At 40.5% G+C, this 18,075-nt stretch overlaps 2 protein-coding genes across 3 annotated transcripts in view; both read left to right on the top strand.

Moving 5' to 3' along the window:
• LOC109465621 (alpha-catulin-like) overlaps window positions 1–9,969 on the top strand; it is a 33,945-nt gene extending 23,976 nt beyond the window's left edge. For both annotated transcript variants that reach the window (XM_019762989.1, XM_019762988.1), the window contains 8 exons: window positions 618–668; window positions 1,257–1,411; window positions 2,107–2,155; window positions 3,843–3,899; window positions 4,787–4,909; window positions 5,563–5,646; window positions 7,138–7,251; window positions 9,683–9,969. In XM_019762989.1, coding sequence (XP_019618548.1) covers window positions 618–668; window positions 1,257–1,411; window positions 2,107–2,155; window positions 3,843–3,899; window positions 4,787–4,909; window positions 5,563–5,646; window positions 7,138–7,251; window positions 9,683–9,763 — 714 coding nt within the window. In that variant the 3' untranslated portion in view covers window positions 9,764–9,969. The remainder of the gene's footprint in view (window positions 1–617; window positions 669–1,256; window positions 1,412–2,106; window positions 2,156–3,842; window positions 3,900–4,786; window positions 4,910–5,562; window positions 5,647–7,137; window positions 7,252–9,682) is intronic.
• Window positions 9,970–17,623: 7,654 nt separating this feature from the next.
• Window positions 17,624–18,075, top strand: part of LOC109465606 (probable N-acetyltransferase 16) — a 2,680-nt gene continuing 2,228 nt past the window's right edge. Inside the window, exon 1 of the mRNA XM_019762954.1 lies at window positions 17,624–17,630. Coding sequence (XP_019618513.1) covers window positions 17,624–17,630 — 7 coding nt within the window. The remainder of the gene's footprint in view (window positions 17,631–18,075) is intronic.

The following is an 18,075-nucleotide window of genomic DNA, read 5'->3' as shown; positions in this document are numbered from 1 at the left end:
GGAAGTGGAACCTTGGAAGTGAGCTGCATGCTATATGAGAACAGTAGGGATGTTCAGTGACATGTACATGCTGTACATACGTGTATAGGAGGTCTCCATTAATTTAACATCTGTATTGTCATATGTAAATATCAGTACTATATTTGCTGGATAAGATAACACACTCTCTAAACTTTTCCAAATCCAAGGTTGTTGCCAAAGTGGGCTAATATGTACTTTATATGAAGTTACTGTCTGGTCAAGCTTTCAGATCCATGTAAAAGAAAAATTGCATGATGATGGGATAAATTATAATGTAGGTGGCAGTGAAGTTGATGATGAAGTTCAAGCTATAGAAACTAGGATACCAACTCCAGATAACATAGAGCATCAAAGGACCTGGTCTCAAATCAGATGAGCACTTTTTTCAAGTTTTTTTTTTGTCATTTGCACTGTAAAGTCCTGATTAAAGTATGCACTTTTTAAACTTTTCAAAATTCCAAAAGTGTCTCAGGCCGTCACCCCAAAGTTGGGGCTCGTTCGTTATTTAGGTTAGACAAAATGTGTCGTGTGCTGATGTTTTTTTTATATCCTGTTGACATGCTGTTTGTTTGTTTGTTTGTTTGTTTGTTCGACAGAAACATGGAACCACCTTGAAGACAATCAAACCAGTAAAGCTGGATGCTGAGGTAGGATACTTTATTCAGTCCATTAGCTGCCGTACACAAATACACGAATACGCAGCTAATCTTAAACCGTAAAAACACAGAACAGGGACATACAAACTACATAAAGGCTAACATCTATAGTATTTACAATTACAACATGGTTAATCAATTAGGATTGATGATATGCAGCATGAGCTCCGAAACCTACACTTACTAACGCATTTAACGCCATCAGGCAAAGTGTTCCATGTTAAGGCAGATCTATACATAAAAGTCCACGGCGCGAGGGGTTGCAAATCCACTCCTAGGAAGGCGCCGAGCGAAATCTAGGTCAAACGGGCGGATTACACTTGGCATGCAAGGGTACCCGGAAGTAAGGTTCGGAGCCAAAAGAAATTTTCACCCCAAAATCACCATTTCTTACACTCTTGAGCCATGTTAATGTTTAATGATATTTCGTGGCAGTTTATGAGAAATGTCACCTCAAACTTGGACCCTCAAAACCCTTTCGTCACTTTTTTGCAACGGACTACCACAGACCCCGGTCGCGGAAGAACTGGGGTGTGCACCGTTAAGTGTGGACAATAAGAATGTGTTTTTCTGACCTAGGAACAAGCCAAGATCGCCAAGCTGGGTCTGGAGATGAAACTGATGACATCTGAGCTGGACGCAGAGACAGAGAAATGGGAGGATCCTGACAATGACATTGTGAAGAAGGCACAGAACATGTCCAGCATGTCTTACTCCATGTACCTTTTCACAAGGTAGGAGAAAAATGAGCTCAAGCCAACAGAAGACCTGTCTATATCTCTGAGTTCTCCTGCTTCTACTTTCCACTGCTTCATGACTGCATAAAGTTTGACTTTGGGTCTCACTGGAAGACAGAAGAAAGATGTCCAGACTATGCATGATGTACAAAATGACTAATAAACTGGTGGACGTCCCAACTACTAAGTACTTAATACCAGCCCAGAAGAGAACAAGAAATAGCCATGCCTTCAAGTACCAGAGTTATCAAACAAGGATTGACGTGTTCAAGAAATTCATTCTTTCCTAGAACTATCGCAGATTGGAACTCACTGTTACCAAGTACAGTAGGGGCATTGTCATTAGATAGCTTTAAACATGGTCTAGAGCTAGAAGTTCAAGGGTTAGGTGTAACAAGTCGATCGGTGTAATGTAGCCAGTTGCCGCCGTCTGCGTGGTCGGTTACGCCGAAAGGCGATTATACTGTACCGGCTATACACTATACAGATACAGACTTACTGGTATCCACCTTTGGTACTGCAAATGCAGCTGCAGTCTTCATTGTCCTGAGATAATAAGCCGTAGCTGATTGGCTACCAATACATTAACAGGTACTGTATTCTAAAGTTTTTATTAGAAAAAAATAGTCACAATGCAACTACGAAGTCTGTTTGCAAATTTTGGTCTGTTTTGTTCCCTGTTTGTGGTGCAGGGGAGAAGGTCCGCTGAAGACGACCCAGGACTTGTTCAGCCAGGCTGAGGTAAGATCTCCTACATTAAGATCTCCTACATTAGCTCAGGCAGAATGGCCACTGTCCTGTTGCCACTAGAGTTACGTGCTGTAAACTGTATATAGAATACAACACGGGGTATTCCGTATCGCCCGAGGTACCAGCCCGACCGTGCGTCGGATCGCCCGACAACCAAAGGCCGGAGGGAGGTCCGATCCGCGGGAGGGCTGGGACCAAGGGTGATGCAGAATACACTGTCTTGTATTTTATTTATGTCATACCTACCCAAGAAAACACGCCTTTCAATGCAAAATGAGTGAAAATTTGGTGTCCCTAAACCAAAAAATGCAACAACGTCAATTCCAACAATGTCAATTCCAACAACGTCAATTCCAACAATGTCAATTCTGTATTCGAATTTTCAAAAGGGGTGCACATGGTTAGGGCAAAACGCGTTCGAATAATCGTTCTATGGAACATTTAGAAGCCCGGGCGTACTGTAAAGTACGGCCTGGTCTGGAACACCAGTATCGAACGTAATCACGGCCCGGGTACATGTATGATATAAAACTTAGTATAAGTAAGTCAGTGTATGCAATGTAAGTGGTACACACAGTGACTATAAACTAACTCTGCTGACGGAGTAGTCTGTAGTGAAATTGGCATGTTAAGTTCTGTTATAGTTTCAGTTTATTGCGATACCCTTTAGCCCGTTAGGGCTAATCTTCCAGGGCTCATTACACATTATTACACATTACACACACAGTACATACACATATGACTACAAATTTACATACATGAGGTCACAGGTCAGACAAGGTACTAATTATAGCTAAAATCATTAAACGAGCATATTATTGGCTAAGTATAAAACTAATATTACCATTACTAAAAAAATTCAATATAACAACTATCATCATAATTAAAACCATTAAGTTGCATACAATTGCTCGATCAATCTCTTCAACCGCCTCTCATCGGATACAGCCTTAACCTCATTTGGTAGTGCATTCCACAGCTTTACACATCTGTAGGTAAACATCTTCTTTCCACTGTTGTTCTTAGGTTTCGCTAATGAACCAGCCTGGCGTGTTGACTTCTGACTAGTTATTGTTCTTGGCATGTCACAATGCAATGAGGGTCCTAAGGCTACACCAATTCAATTTCTTGGTTAACGGATTTTTCTAGAAAAATAATGAAAAAAAAAACCAGGCCTTCTATTATGGCCCAAAATGGTACGATAGGAGCCATGAAGTCAACACACCAGGCTGGTTCAAAATTTAAACAATGAATTTTGAACTTTTAATGATACCACTGCATTGAAAGATGGAATAACAACTAGGACGAATACGAGCATTTTGCAGTTGATTCTGAATTTTTTATTTTTTTTGCAAATCAGAAAAAAATGAAGCGGGCGAATCTGTAAACCAAGAAATTAAATTGGTGTGGCCTAACATGTAAATTTGTTCATGCATGTTTCAAAAAGAGAGAAGAGATCTTGTAAATACAGATGTATAGACGTAACATGTAGTACTTGTTCCACCTACCTTTGTACCTTTGTACCTCAGTTATCTAACCTGGAACATTTGGCCCATGTAGGGCATGAATAAATGAATATGGTGAGATAATCCCTGGTCAGTTGCATTAACCAATGAGGTCGTTGGCAAACTTGACTATTCTGTAATGATTTCCCTTCATTTTGTCATGTGTTTCACAGCACTTTGCTGAAGAGGGAAACAAGCTGTTCAAAACTGTGAAAGATTTCTCAGAAGACGTAAGTATGGTGTCACTTTTTGCTCATTCCTTTCCCAAATGTACATGAGCAGGGAGAAGCACAACTACATCCCCCTGAATTGGGTACAATTTGTCACAGTTCACATATCAAAATATCAACCCTTGTCCTGCAGGACCCATATATAATATATATATAGGTTGCACATACAGTACCATCTATAGTGCCCTGTATATATACGATTTGGGAGTATTTCTCGTGCAACGCATCACACCGCAGGGAAACGCAACGAATGCGGAAGTAAGTACACCACGTCAGGGCAAAAAAAGTCAAGGGTCTACATGTATGACCTGATTAAGACTTCAAATTACTTAAAAATATTGTGAAAATATAGCAATAGTCATTCTCTCATGCATGATGTACAAAATGACTAGTAAACTGGTGGACGTACCAGCTACTAAGTACCTAATATCTGATTCATCTAATACAAATTTAGCTTGCTTCCTTTGTCACCCAGAGTTAACTATTTTTCGAGCATGCGAATCATAAATGGTAAACTGGTCTATGGTCAGTGTAGCACCTCCATGTCACTCACTCACTCCCTGTCCGGTTTATCGTCTGTTGTTCCCCATCTCCCAAGGGTTAGACGTGCTTGCATAATACAACTGGGGCTTGATGGCAGCACGCCACTTGTCCCTGTCCTGTGGGTTGATCTTGTCTAAGTTCAGGTGGTGGAGGTCCTCCCGTATGTTGTCGAACCATTTCCTCCTAGGGCGACCACGGGGGTTTGGACCCTCCACATCCAGTGTGAGGATCCTCTTTGGCCATTTGTCCCTGTCCATTCTCTGGATGTGGCCGTACCATCTCATTGTCCTTTTCTTTATTGATTTAAGAGAGATTTACTAATTCATATCTCTTCTCATTACCAGATCCCAGATGGTGTCCACAAGGCAGAATTGTTGGCTCACCTGGACAAGATCCCAACATTCTGTCAGCAGCTCAACTTCACTTGTAAAAGCCCAACAGTTGGGAAACAAGCCACATTCACCAAGGTGGGTCAGCTGCTGACTGTGCTGTCCACTGGATATCAGGGGAAGTGGCTAAGATGTTGCTCTGACATATCTCTTGAAATTCAGCTGTAGGTGGCTCCAGTTACAATTGAAATTTGGTGACTGACTCATGTCTGCTGGTGACGTAAGATAGTCTCTACCAGACTAATTATAACTACGCTGGCTATGTATAGGAGAAGATTTGCCAGGGGAGTTTGGCCGCCTTGTAGGTTTGACTGGCCGCGCAGTTAGTCTGTGGAAAGTCGGTGCGATGAAAGGCAATAAAACTAATCCGCTCATTTTCTGTACAAAGGGATTAGCTCTTGAGTCGAGATTATCTAAGCCAAAAAACGCTTAACGCGCAGTTGGGCGCACCAGAGGCCACGGGCGGCTTTTCGGTGCAAAGGTCAAATTACGCATGACATCAAAACGTATCCTTGATGATCTCAGTTCTTCAATATCTACATAATTCGGCCAAAAATGTGACATGTTAAGATAGATATGGACAGCATTGTGATGTTCCTTATAGGTTATGGGGTCTCCTTTCATGTCAATTGTCATGTGCTTGGCATATGTACAAGAAAAACTTTCTTCCTAGAGCCTCTTCCATCGTCCATGGAGGTACAGTTGATGAGCAGTCTTGACTTCCCCCTCAGGTTGACAGTGCCATTCAAGAGACAAAGAACCTGATGAACACTGTGGCCAAAGTGGTGACCACTTGCTTTACTGCTGCCACTAAGGTAAGAACCCAGCATGAGGTTGCAGCACACAGTAGTCAAAAGTAGTACGGGCACAATGTAGGTCAGCATATACTTGAGTCAGGCGCAGAGATTCTTGTGTGCACGACAGCGAGGCGGCTACTGTGGTACAGGGTAGAGGAATACGTCAGGTTTGAGACTGTAAAAGTTGAAATTTGACCTTTGTTCGGTTAGCGTAGATTTGCGCCTTGATACTGTCACAGCCTAGTGCTGTCTGCTTGCTGCAGTTCCATGACCTTCCGCATAGCGCTTTAAAAGATTGCGCCACGAGTGAACGAGCCGACAAACTTTAGCCCATTTTCACATATTTTGTACATTATACCTTGAACTCAAACATATTCAAGTTCTGTACCTAACTTTTGCACCCTACTATACTTTTTACCGCGTCGAAGTAGGTCACTTTGGGGTTCTTAACTATAGAAATCCACATAGGCCGGAAACCGTGTTTCTGCTACCATAAGACATGCTTATTTTTCTTGAAACATATATAAAAAGAGACTTTTGATGACACCATAGTGCACGATAGGCAGTTGAGTGTGATTAAATTGGTGTGGCCTTAGATGCTTATTTTGAATAGCACTGTAACAGTATCCAACCTTATTAAGTTATTTACTTGATTCCTGATCTGGTATCATTTTCTGCTCCCCTGTGCTGCACTGGGATGTCTGGTGACAATGTACGGTTTGACTCTTTTTCTAAAACATGTTACTGTATCTATGTACTAATGTCATGTTGCTGAGTTTGACCTACCATATATGCTACACCCAGCTAGTGGACTGTCAAATGTTGTATCTGCATAGATGCTAGTGTAATCTTAATGAGGTTTCTCGCTTGTAGTTATAGCATTAAGATTAGTGACCTACATGTACATGTACATAATGTATTCACACATGAAATGGACATCCAGTATAAGCTGCATTAATGTTGTAATTGGGAGTAAGGCCACTCAGTCTTAATTTTATGGATGACATCCTCTGAAGACTCCCAAACTGGTCCGCACGGGCGAATAAAAAAAAAAATTCCGGCCAAAAATAAAAATGCTACTAAACCACAGGAATACAAAGCTGGTATTGTGAATTGACGGCAGTACATAGCGACATATAAGACAAGCCGGCACATGCTGGCTTTTTTGCATAATTTATGAATCGACACTGTATGTATGTACTGAGGTCTTGAGTCGTGGAGCTTTGATAGCCTGGATGCCCGGCTCCGTATTGTCACTAAGTGACTAACTACCATGGACTACCCAGGCCTAGAGCCAGGCCAGAGCCTGGGAGGACGTAATTTTTATTTTTTTTTGAGAACAGGTGAAAATCAATGCGCGCGCGGATGTCATCCATAAAATTCGGTGTGGCCTAAAAATACTAGTTATAGAATGCTGCAGTTCTCCTGTTTAGATGTAGGGAAACAACAGTAAAACTGTACTACTCCTGCCATGTTTGTTAATATCCCAGTCTGTCTCCCTCTGTACAGTATAACCTGGACACGGGGTCATCACCGGTCAACAGATGGAGAAGTGGTCCTCCTCCACCAATGGATATCAGGACTAGGAGGAACGGAGAGGAGGGGACACCGCCACACACTCAGGTCAGTCAGCTATAGACTCAGGTCAAACAGTTGTCTGTAGACTAATTTTAGCAGGGGTTAGCATTTTAGCAATGGTGGCTGGCATCAGCAACAAGAGTGATGATTCTACTGCCTATATCATTTTTTTTGGCACTTAAGTTGTACGTGTGTGTGTGTTTGTGAGTGTCTGTGAGTGTGTGTGCACGTGTGTGTGTGTCTGTGAGTGTGTGTGTGCACGTATGTGTGTGTGTGAGTGTGTATGTGCGTGAGTGAGTGTGTGTGTGTGCGTGTGTGTGTGTGTGTGTGTGTGTGTGTGTGTGTGTGTGTGTGTGTGTGTGTGTGTGTGTGTGTGTGTGTGTGTGTGTGTGTGTGTGTGACAAATAATGTGTAGCCCAAAACAGTTACCCTTTGATCGATTGCGATCATTTGACAAGTACAGGCTCAAGGAAGCTTTTCACTGATACTCTCGTTTATGTAGCCACCTTTGTTTAACTCACTAGACTTAAAATTTATATATCTTGACAAGAGTCATAGAATTGCCCTGTTACATGTTACATTTTGTTTCAATCTTGCATCTTCATATCTGTCACTATTATTTCTTATTTCAGGAAGTCAAGACTCCTACACATTTCTTCTCATTCTAGATCTGTCTTGATGTAAGACTTTTGTCTTCAAATTCTTTCCTTACTTTTTCTTTGATCCAATATTACTTTAAGTTAGTTCTTACTTACTTCCCCTCTTCATCCCCTCAGGCCACACCAATTTAATTTCTTGGTTAACGGATTTTTCGAGAAAAAGAATGGAGCGGGCGGCCGAAAAAATAAAAATAAAAACAGGCCTAGCCATCCTATTATGGCCTAAAATGGTACGATAGGAGCCATGAAGTCAACACACCAGGCTGGTTCAAAATTTAAACAATGAATTTTGAACGTTTAATGATACCACTGCATTGAAAGATGGAATAACTGAAACAACTAGGAAGAAAAGGACTGTTTTCAACTGTTCAGGGCAAAATATGAGCATTTTGCAGTTGATTCTGAACCAGAATCTTTGTTTTTTTTGCAAATTTGCAAATCAGAAAAAAATGAAGCGGGTGAATCCGTTAACCAAAAAATTAAATTGGTGTGGCCTCAGATCCACCACCTCTTACATTTGTACATGTACCTCAAACATTTTTGACTGACGTATTATAAATGTTTCTCAGTGATTATGCAAGTAAGATTGTGAATTGAATAGATTATACAATGTACCTTTTTTGTCCAGTTATCTATTATATAGTAGTAATCAGTTGTGCAAAGTATATTCTGATTGCATAATAAGCATTTGACTACATGTACTGTGCTTGTATGTCAATCATTAAAAATACATGTACGCTACCTACATGTCTTGATAAAAATCATGACAATCTGTTATCCACATCCAAAGTTTCCAACCAAAACAAGAACTGCAGTTATAAAAAAGCTGCCAGGGAAGCCAAACTCAAACCACTTTTTTACAAGGCCAAGAGTTGGCTACCCTTAGAAAATCATGACTGTCATGAACGCATCCAGAACCTATCTAAACTGGAAGTTCATACGTGTAGGAAGATGCCTCGTCCTTTGTTTTAGAAACACCTACCAATATATTATGCAGATCTACCCGCAACTTCTTGAGTTATGATGTCTGCAAACACACAGACTGACAGACACACACACATACACACACACACACGCACACACACATATATACACACTCACACACACTCACATACACACTCACACACACACACACACACACACACACACACACACACACACACACACACACACACACACACAAAGACACGCACACACCCATACATACACATACACACACACACAAACACACACATGGACAGCATGACAACAGTTTCTCGGTTAAGTTAATGAATAGAACAACTACTGGAAATTATATTCAGACATTTCAGATTGAACCCATGCATTACGCCTGACTGATTGACGATTATGGGCTTATGTTTTGAATTAAATAAGACTTGCTTTAGACAACTTTATGTATAGAAATGAGGACCTGATTTGCATGATCAATGAGAAACCTGTAGAATTCAACAGTTATAAATTTTGACTCTTGAGGTTAACATCATGTTATGAAGGTATGAGGTGGCGGAATTGTGTTTTTGTGTTAATCTTCTTCCTGTCTAACCTTCAATGATGTATCTGTATCATTTTCTTCCCTGAGAAAGCTAAGATGTTTGTGTGTATGTGTGTTCATGCATGTGAGTGAGATCATCTAATGTATACCAAGTGTGTGTGTGTGGGGGGGGGGGTATTGTATATTCTGTTCTTTCCTTCAAATGTTACATGAAATGTTTTCACACTATTCCCTAAACAATTAACTTATATATCAGAATGACACAGTCAATATAAATGGTCAATATAAGTAACAATCTGGTTCCTGTCCTTTTTATTTCTTCTAGGAGACAAGAATGAACAGCCTTCTGAGGAGCAAGGCTGTGCAGCAGCCAATACAAACAATCAATGCTTTTGAGAGGATTTGAGCCACAGCCAATCAAACAGCAGCCTGTGGAGCAACCAACCAATCAGATTGCTTCCTGCAGGATGTTCAGCTTTCAGAGCCTATATAACTGGAACAGTTCATGTTCTAATGACCACAGATAAGTGCTATACTGAACTGTTCAGCATTCAGTCAATGCAATGTCTTCAAGTAAATGGCTTCATTTAAGCTTCGGTCACAACCCGCCGTATACGTGCTTCTGCGTGCTGTCTATGTTCAAAAACGTGGGCAAACGCAGGGCATCCGTGCGTGGTGAGTACCGCCTCCGTACGGAATCCTACGGATTTGGGAGCACGCAGACACGCCGTAGAACTTTAAGTGCATGTAAAACTTTTTCTGCATGTGGTCTATGGATTCACCACCTGTACATGCGACGCGCGTGCCCCGTACGTACCGTACGAAAGACGTGTGAGTACGGCCTCCTTACGGTAAAGTTGCAGTCGCACAGAGATCTGTCGTACGTTGTAAGCACGTACAACTCACCACTTGCGCAACGTACGATGCACGCAACCGCTCACGGCCAGACGTGGCGTGCAGACCACACTCTTACACCTTGCAAAACTGTGCAAGTGACGAGCGAGTGACGTGCGTCAACGCCACTCCATCCCCACGTTTTCAGAAAAAACGTAGCGGACAAAAAGCACGTACGGTGGGTTGTGACCGATGCTTTACACAATATCTGTAGCTGATGCTATGATGGTGTTAGGTTACATTTGCCCCTGCTCCCAAAAATAATAGCAACTTTTTCAATAACAAATATTCCATTGTTACAATCTGTATTGAAATTTGTACACATTTTATCATATATCAATTATTGTTAGTAGCACGCCACAAGAAAAACATGCCACATTGTACCAACACTCGATAAGTTACCATACTGATGTTACCATACAGTTAGCCAAGGAGTAGTGCTGTGTATCAGTTTGCTGGACCAGTTCCAGATTTGTAAAAATGTTTAGGTTCAAGTCCAAAAAATACTGAATATCTGGAACCAGTTCAGGACAATAAAGAAAAATCATGTCACATTCCCCATCTAGAATCTTCATTAGATCAAAAATTTGTACTGTAAAATGAAGCAAACTTTGCCATTGGGCATTGTCATGTGTCTGCCTCCATAAATTAATGGCCACAGTTTCGCCCAGTCATGCCACCCAAACAGCATATCTTGCTTCTAAAGTGTTCGCTACAAAATTTTGCGGTAAAGATGCCCCATATTCCATTGGAAAAGTGCCGTATTTTGTATATGCCCTGAACCTAAACCTCTGGACTTGAATCCAAACCTCAGAACCTGAACATGAGTTTAGGTACACAGCACTACTAAGGAGTTACACATCCTGTGTTTCAAATAGACTCACTGGCTAAATCCTCTGGCAAATTTTTCAGCCAACTTTCATGCCCAGAGTCTACTTTTTTTCATTAGCCATATTTTTATTAAGGAGTCATGCTGTTGTCTATAAACTCTCTACACAGTCAACATTATAAGAACTTAATTTGTGAACTTATGCCACAAAATGATATGACCAAGCTTGGGGTAAATGTAAAATGATTAAAATCACTTGTAAAATTTTTGCAAAATTCCGTTCAGTATTACTTTCATGTATGTCATATTAAGAATCTAAATATTGTATCTTTTTTATCGTAATATACCTGCATTGCACATCATAATGTTGGAAAATCAGACTTTCCATAGTAAATTAAATTTTCACAATGATACATAAAGAAGCCATAAATTTGCTTCTCAAAGCTGATGTTGAATGAAATGACTGCTAATTCTGCCTTGTAAAGTCTATCAAATCATATTTTCATACAAATCGCCTTAAACAATGTTTTACTCCACATATACCTCACTTTATTATATCTATTTATTGATACTAACTATCTTATGCCTTTAGTTACAATATTTTTCCATAGTTACATGTATAAGTATTAGATCAGGGAATGCTGATGAACTATGGCCCTGTTGATGTATTATTCTCTATAACATTGAGCAAGCCTTCACATGTGTAGCTGATATGTCAACCATTCTCTCTGTTCACCATATTAAAGACTTATAATTAAGGGTTAATAACCCGCCCCGAGGTGAATATGGTTCTGATTGGTCAACGCCACCTGGCTATATGATAATAAATAGTAAACAGTATCATGGTTAACATAACATATTGCATACACAATTTGAAGGGTCTGACTAAATAGCAAAAGGCACTGGATATACATTACTTACCCTGCGTTACACAATCTGTTATTGTCGTCTATATTGACCCTTTCTGAGGTCTAGAGGCATGTTTTAGTCAGGTTAGAAATAGTGAAATGCATGCAAAACACAGACTTCACATCATTTGATATACTATGATTAGTGAGCCATCAAAACATAGTCATATTCCATAGTCGAGCGTCCCATGATGTATATTTTGCATGTATTTTACTGTATGTACATGTAGGTATTAAGTCAGACTGATTTTTAAGTACTAGTTGCCATGAAAATTTGTTGAACTTGTTCAATGACCAGTTTTACGAGATAATTATGCCAAAGACTTGTCCAGTAGCTTTTTACTTCTTGATGTCTTATCTGACAAGTGAGAAGAAGAGAAAATCTGACATATGGGTTCATATAATTTAAAACATCTAAAAACACCTAGGGAAACATCTAAATTACATTTAACAAGATAAATGTGTGTGCTTGCACCCTTAGGCCACACCAATTTAATTTCTTGGTTAACGGATTCGCCCGCTTAATTTTTTGAAAATTTTTTGAGTTGAAAAAAAAAAAATCAGAATCAACTGCAAAATGCTCATATTTTGGCCTGAACAGTTAAAAACAGTCCTTTTCATCCTTGTTGTTACAGTAAAACTGTTATTCCATCTTTCACTGCAGTGATATCATTAAAAGTTCAAAATTCATTGTTTACCTTTTTAACCAACCTGGTGTGTTGACCTAATGGCTCCTACATCGTACCATTTTGGGCCATAATAGGATGCCTAGGCCTGTTTTTATTTTTTATTATTTTCACCCGTCCGCTCCATTATTTTTCTAAAAAAAATCTGTTAACCAAGAAATTAAATTGGTGTGGCCTTATGACATTTTTTCTGTTGAACATTGCTTCATTAAAAAGTCTTTCAGACTAGATTTTTGTCACAGGGTAATCAAATGATGGCTCATGATGTCACAGCGAATGTTGATTATTGATATAATAAAGTAGTGTTTGCTTCTCAATTTTTTCACTCATGCCAACATGACCTCAGTGACAGTCAGTAGAAGTACCATGTGACAAAAAAACCTTTTTGGAGATTACATAATAATATATTCAATTACAGGAGAATGGTGTTTAGTTGATGAAAATACGAAGGTGTACTATGTTAATTGAATAGTATTATCACTTGTTGAATACATTCATAAAACGTATTTTGCTGTGCTTAATATTTCATGCACATGGCCATAGTTGTAACTGGAATTCATTCCTCTATGTTTTTTATCATTGCTTTGTAATGTTGATTTCACTTTGCACTCTAATGAAAATAAAAGCGAAACTTTGCAGTTTAACATTACTTTGATGTTTGTGCTTTACTATGGAATTAAGTGTTGTTTGCCAGCCACGCAACCGGCCCCTAAAACCTTCTGAAATACAAAGAACGGAGACCTGCACCATATAGCCTTCTGAAAACAACCAATCACATTCTCTGGGATTTCAAAGTAAACATTCTACAAGACAAGAAAAAGGCATGTAAAACGTATAAAACGTCTACTAGTACTATTTACAACGCCGTACGTAAACATATCAAAATACCAAAAACTTCTTCTCCACAAGAAATAAAGTTATTGAATACTCCTTCTCTTCAACTCTACACATAACACAGCTGCTATTGAAGATCGGAATATTCCTCTTCTTCTCCACACATAACACAGCTGCTATTGAAGATCGGAATACTCCTCTTCTTCTCCACACATAACACAGCTGCTATTGAAGATCGGAATACTCCTCTTCTTCTCCACATAACACAGCAGCTATTGAAGATCGGAATACTCCTCTTCTTCTCCACACATAACACAGCAGCTATTAAAGATCGGAATACTCCTCTTCTTCTCCACACATAACACAGCTGCTATTGAATATCGGAATACTCCTCTTCTTCTCCACACATAACACAGCTGCTATTGAAGATCGGAATACTCCTCTTCTTCTCCACACATAACACAGCAGCTATTAAAGATCGAAATACTCCTCTTCTTCTCCACACATAACACAGCTGCTATTGAAGATCGGAATGCTCCTCTTATTCTCCACACATAACACAGCTGCTATTGAAGATCGGAATACTCCTCTTCTTCTTCTCCACACATACATGTAACACAGCTGCTATTGAAGATAGGAATACTCCTCTTCTTCTCCACACATAACACAGCTGCTATTGAAGATCGGAATACTCCTCTTCTTCTCCACACATAACACAGCTGATATTGAAGATCGAAATACTCCTCTTCTTCTCCACACATAACACAGCTGCTATTGAAGATCGGAATACTCCTCTTCTTCTCCACACTGACACAGCTGCTATTGAAGATCGGAATACTCCTCTTCTTCTCCACACATACCACAGCTGCTATTGAAGGAGGGTCTGCATGTCCTTTTTCGTTAACCGTTATGGGCTATTTTAATTCACCGTTAATCGTTGCCGACCCGCTCTAATTAAACGTTAAGCGTTATCGATATATATGTATTCCTCGTGAAGCGTTTTAGGTCCTTATAATAATTCTACGTAGCGCGTTATTTGTCATCCTAAATTCAGCGTTAAGCGTTACTGAATAATTCTTCGTTATGCGTAGACCTGCGTACTAGTAGTCATCCTCAAGAAGCGGTCGTCACTTTGCCTCTCAAAATGCAGGAAAATGCTTTATTGAAGGTTTAAAAATAGAAAATTCCCCGGACCCCCCTACATTGCTCGCGCCTTTGGCGTTCGACTCGCGTCTGCTGCGCTCGGTCCCCCTCTTCAAGCATTTGTGGGCGCACTCGGGGACCAAGGCAGGCGTGGACACACAGAGGACACTAGTGTGAACACACTTCGTTACATACATTTCGTTAGCGATCACTCTTTCTCACCAATTCAGATACCGAATATAGTGGAGTTCGAAAAAATGCGTGTCAATTTACCGTTATTAAAGCGTTTCCAACTGAATTTACCGTTAAGCGTTGTCGGGCCTGCTGAATTTACCGTTAACCCTTAATCTCCAAGCAGATCCCTATCGGTGGCGAAAAGACAGTATCAAATTGGCCAGCCAGTATCCATTAGCCAGAGAAGCTCCATTAGCCACCGACGAACAAAAAAACGGCCAATATATAAAAAGGTAACGATAATTCCCNACACATAACACAGCTGCTATTGAAGATCGGAATACTCCTCTTCTTCTCCACACATAACACAGCTGCTATTGAAGATCGAAATACTCCTCTTCTTCTCTCTCCACACATAACACAGCTGCTATTAAAGATCGGAATACTCCTCTTCTTCTCCACACATAACACAGCTGCTATTGAAGATCGGAATGCTCCTCTTCTTCACACATAACACAGCTGCTATTGAAGATCGAAATACTCCTCTTCTTCTCCCTCCACACATAACACAGCTGCTATTAAAGATTGGAATACTCCTCTTCTTCTCCACACATAACAACGCTGATATTGAAGATCGGAATGCTCCTCTTCTTCTCCACACATAACACAGCTGCTTTTGAAGATCGGAATACTCCTCTTCTTCTCCACACATACCTGATATTGAAGATCGGAATACTCCTCTTCTTCTTCACACATAACACAGCTGCTATTGAAGATCGGAATACTCCTCTTCTTCTTCACACATAACACAGCAGCTATTGAAGATCGGAATACTCCTCTTCTTCTCCACACATAACACAGCTGCTATTGAAGATCGGAATGCTCCTCTTATTCTCCACACATAACACAGCTGCTATTGAAGATCGGAATACTCCTCTTCTTCTCCACACATAACACAGCTGCTATTGAAGATCGGAATACTCCTCTTCTTCTCCACACATAACACAGCTGCTATTGAAGATCGGAATACTCCTCTTCTTCTCCACACATAACACAGCTGCTATTGAAGATCGGAATACTCCTCTTCTTCTCCACACATAACACAGCTGCTATTGAAGATCGGAATACTCCTCTTCTTCTCCACACATGACACAGCTGCTATTGAAGATCGGAATACTCCTCTTCTTCTCCACACATACCACAGCTGCTATTGAAGGAGGGTCTGCATGTCCTTTTTCGTTAACCGTTATGGGCTATTTTAATTCACCGTTAATCGTTGCCGACCCGCTCTAATTAAACGTTAAGCGTTATCGATATATATGTATTCCTCGTGAAGCGTTTTAGGTCCTTATAATAATTCTACGTAGCGCGTTATTTGTTATCCTAAATTCAGCGTTAAGCGTTACTGAATAATTCTTCGTTATGCGTAGACCTGCGTACTAGTAGTCATCCTCAAGAAGCGGTCGTCACTTTGCCTCTCAAAATGCAGGAAAATGCTTTATTGAAGGTTTAAAAATAGAAAATTCCCCGGACCCCCTACATTGCTCGCGCCTTTGGCGTTCGACTCGCGTCTGCTGCGCTCGGTCCCCCTCTTCAAGCATTTGTGGGCGCACTCGGGGACCAAGGCAGGCGTGGACACACAGAGGACACTAGTGTGAACACACTTCGTTACATACATTTCGTTAGCGATCACTCTTTCTCACCAATTCAGATACCGAATATAGTGGAGTTCGAAAAATGCGTGTCAATTTACCGTTATTAAAGCGTTTCCAACTGAATTTACCGTTAAGCGTTGTCGGGCCTGCTGAATTTACCGTTAACCCTTAATCTCCAAGCAGATCCCTATCGGTGGCGAAAAGACAGTATCAAATTGGCCAGCCAGTATCCATTAGCCAGAGAAGCTCCATTAGCCACCGACGAACAAAAAAAACGGCCATATATAAAAAGGTAACGATAATTCCCCACAACCTCTGCTTGGAGAGTAGTTAATCGTTACTATTACACCCCCATGCAGACCCTCGTAGAGCGTTGTCGGGATATGCAGGTCCCCTTCCAGGGAGTTACTAAGGCCATGTTGGTTTGATTATATGGATGACATCCGCGCGCGCTTGAATTTTCGGCCGTTTCAAAAAAAAAAGTTTTTAACCATATCGTGCAAAACAGTTGCTAAATGAGCAAAAATATACCATAAGTTGCAAGGAAAACATTTAGAAACGATACCAATGTCGTAGAATGCCAAAATCAAAGGAAAAAAGACAAAAATGTAAAGGAATGAATTCGAAGAGTAGGTTATTCGCCAAAACATATTCTGTGCCATTTCAACCTTCATGACCACGTAGATTTCATAGTGAAAGCAACTTTTTTTTTTGCAAAACTTTTTTTTTATTCGCACGCGCACATCAGTTTTGGGGTTCCCAGAGGATGTCATCCATATAATCAAATCAACATGGCCTTACTTACTAACGTTACCCTTGAACCCTGGTCTCCGTGGTTGAGGGGTCAGGGGCCATCGCGGGATATTGCGAACTCCACTGTAGGTATAATAATATGACGTTTCTACAAGTTTGCAGGGCGTTACACAAGGTTCGTTGTACTACATACCGGCGGCACATGTTCCCGTGTATGCAGCGGCACGGGTCGAACTTCTATTCTACAGGTATTTTAATGTCTTCGCCTAGAAGGTTATGTTGTCGTTAGCGTGTATCTATGAATGTACTCTATGTGTGTATGTGGTTTAGTGCGATAACTCAAGAAGCTTTGGATGGATTGACTGGATGAGACCTAGAACTGGCTAGATAATGTCTGGTACTGCAGCTGAACTTACGGTTTTGCTATCTTGCGAACTGGTCATGCTATTAAAGGTCACGAATTTTGGATGGTAGAGTGCTCTTGACTTGTAAGTTTGCACAATCAGGAAGAAATGACGTTAGTTTTGACCAGCGTTTGTGCTAGAGTTTATAAGTCTGGGGTATAACACTGGGGTAGAATGCTGCGAAATCACGGCAATGCCTTGCAACCTTTGACTTTAGGCCATGTTGCTTTGATTATATGGATAACATCCTCTGGGAACCCCAAAACTGATGCGAGCGTGCGAATAAAAAAAGTTTTGCAAAGAAAAGTTGCTTTCACTATGAAATCTACGTGGTCATGAAGGTGGAACAAATGGCACAGAATATGTTATGGCGAATAATCTACTCTTCGAATTCATTTCTTTACATTTTTGTCCTTTTTCCTTTGATTTTGGGTCATT

The sequence above is a fragment of the Branchiostoma belcheri genome, unplaced genomic scaffold (assembly GCF_001625305.1).
Source record: "Branchiostoma belcheri isolate BF01 breed outbred unplaced genomic scaffold, Haploidv18h27 scaffold154, whole genome shotgun sequence".
Taxonomy (NCBI): Eukaryota; Metazoa; Chordata; class Leptocardii; order Amphioxiformes; family Branchiostomatidae; genus Branchiostoma; species Branchiostoma belcheri.
This window is presented reverse-complemented; position numbering and strand designations above follow the sequence as displayed.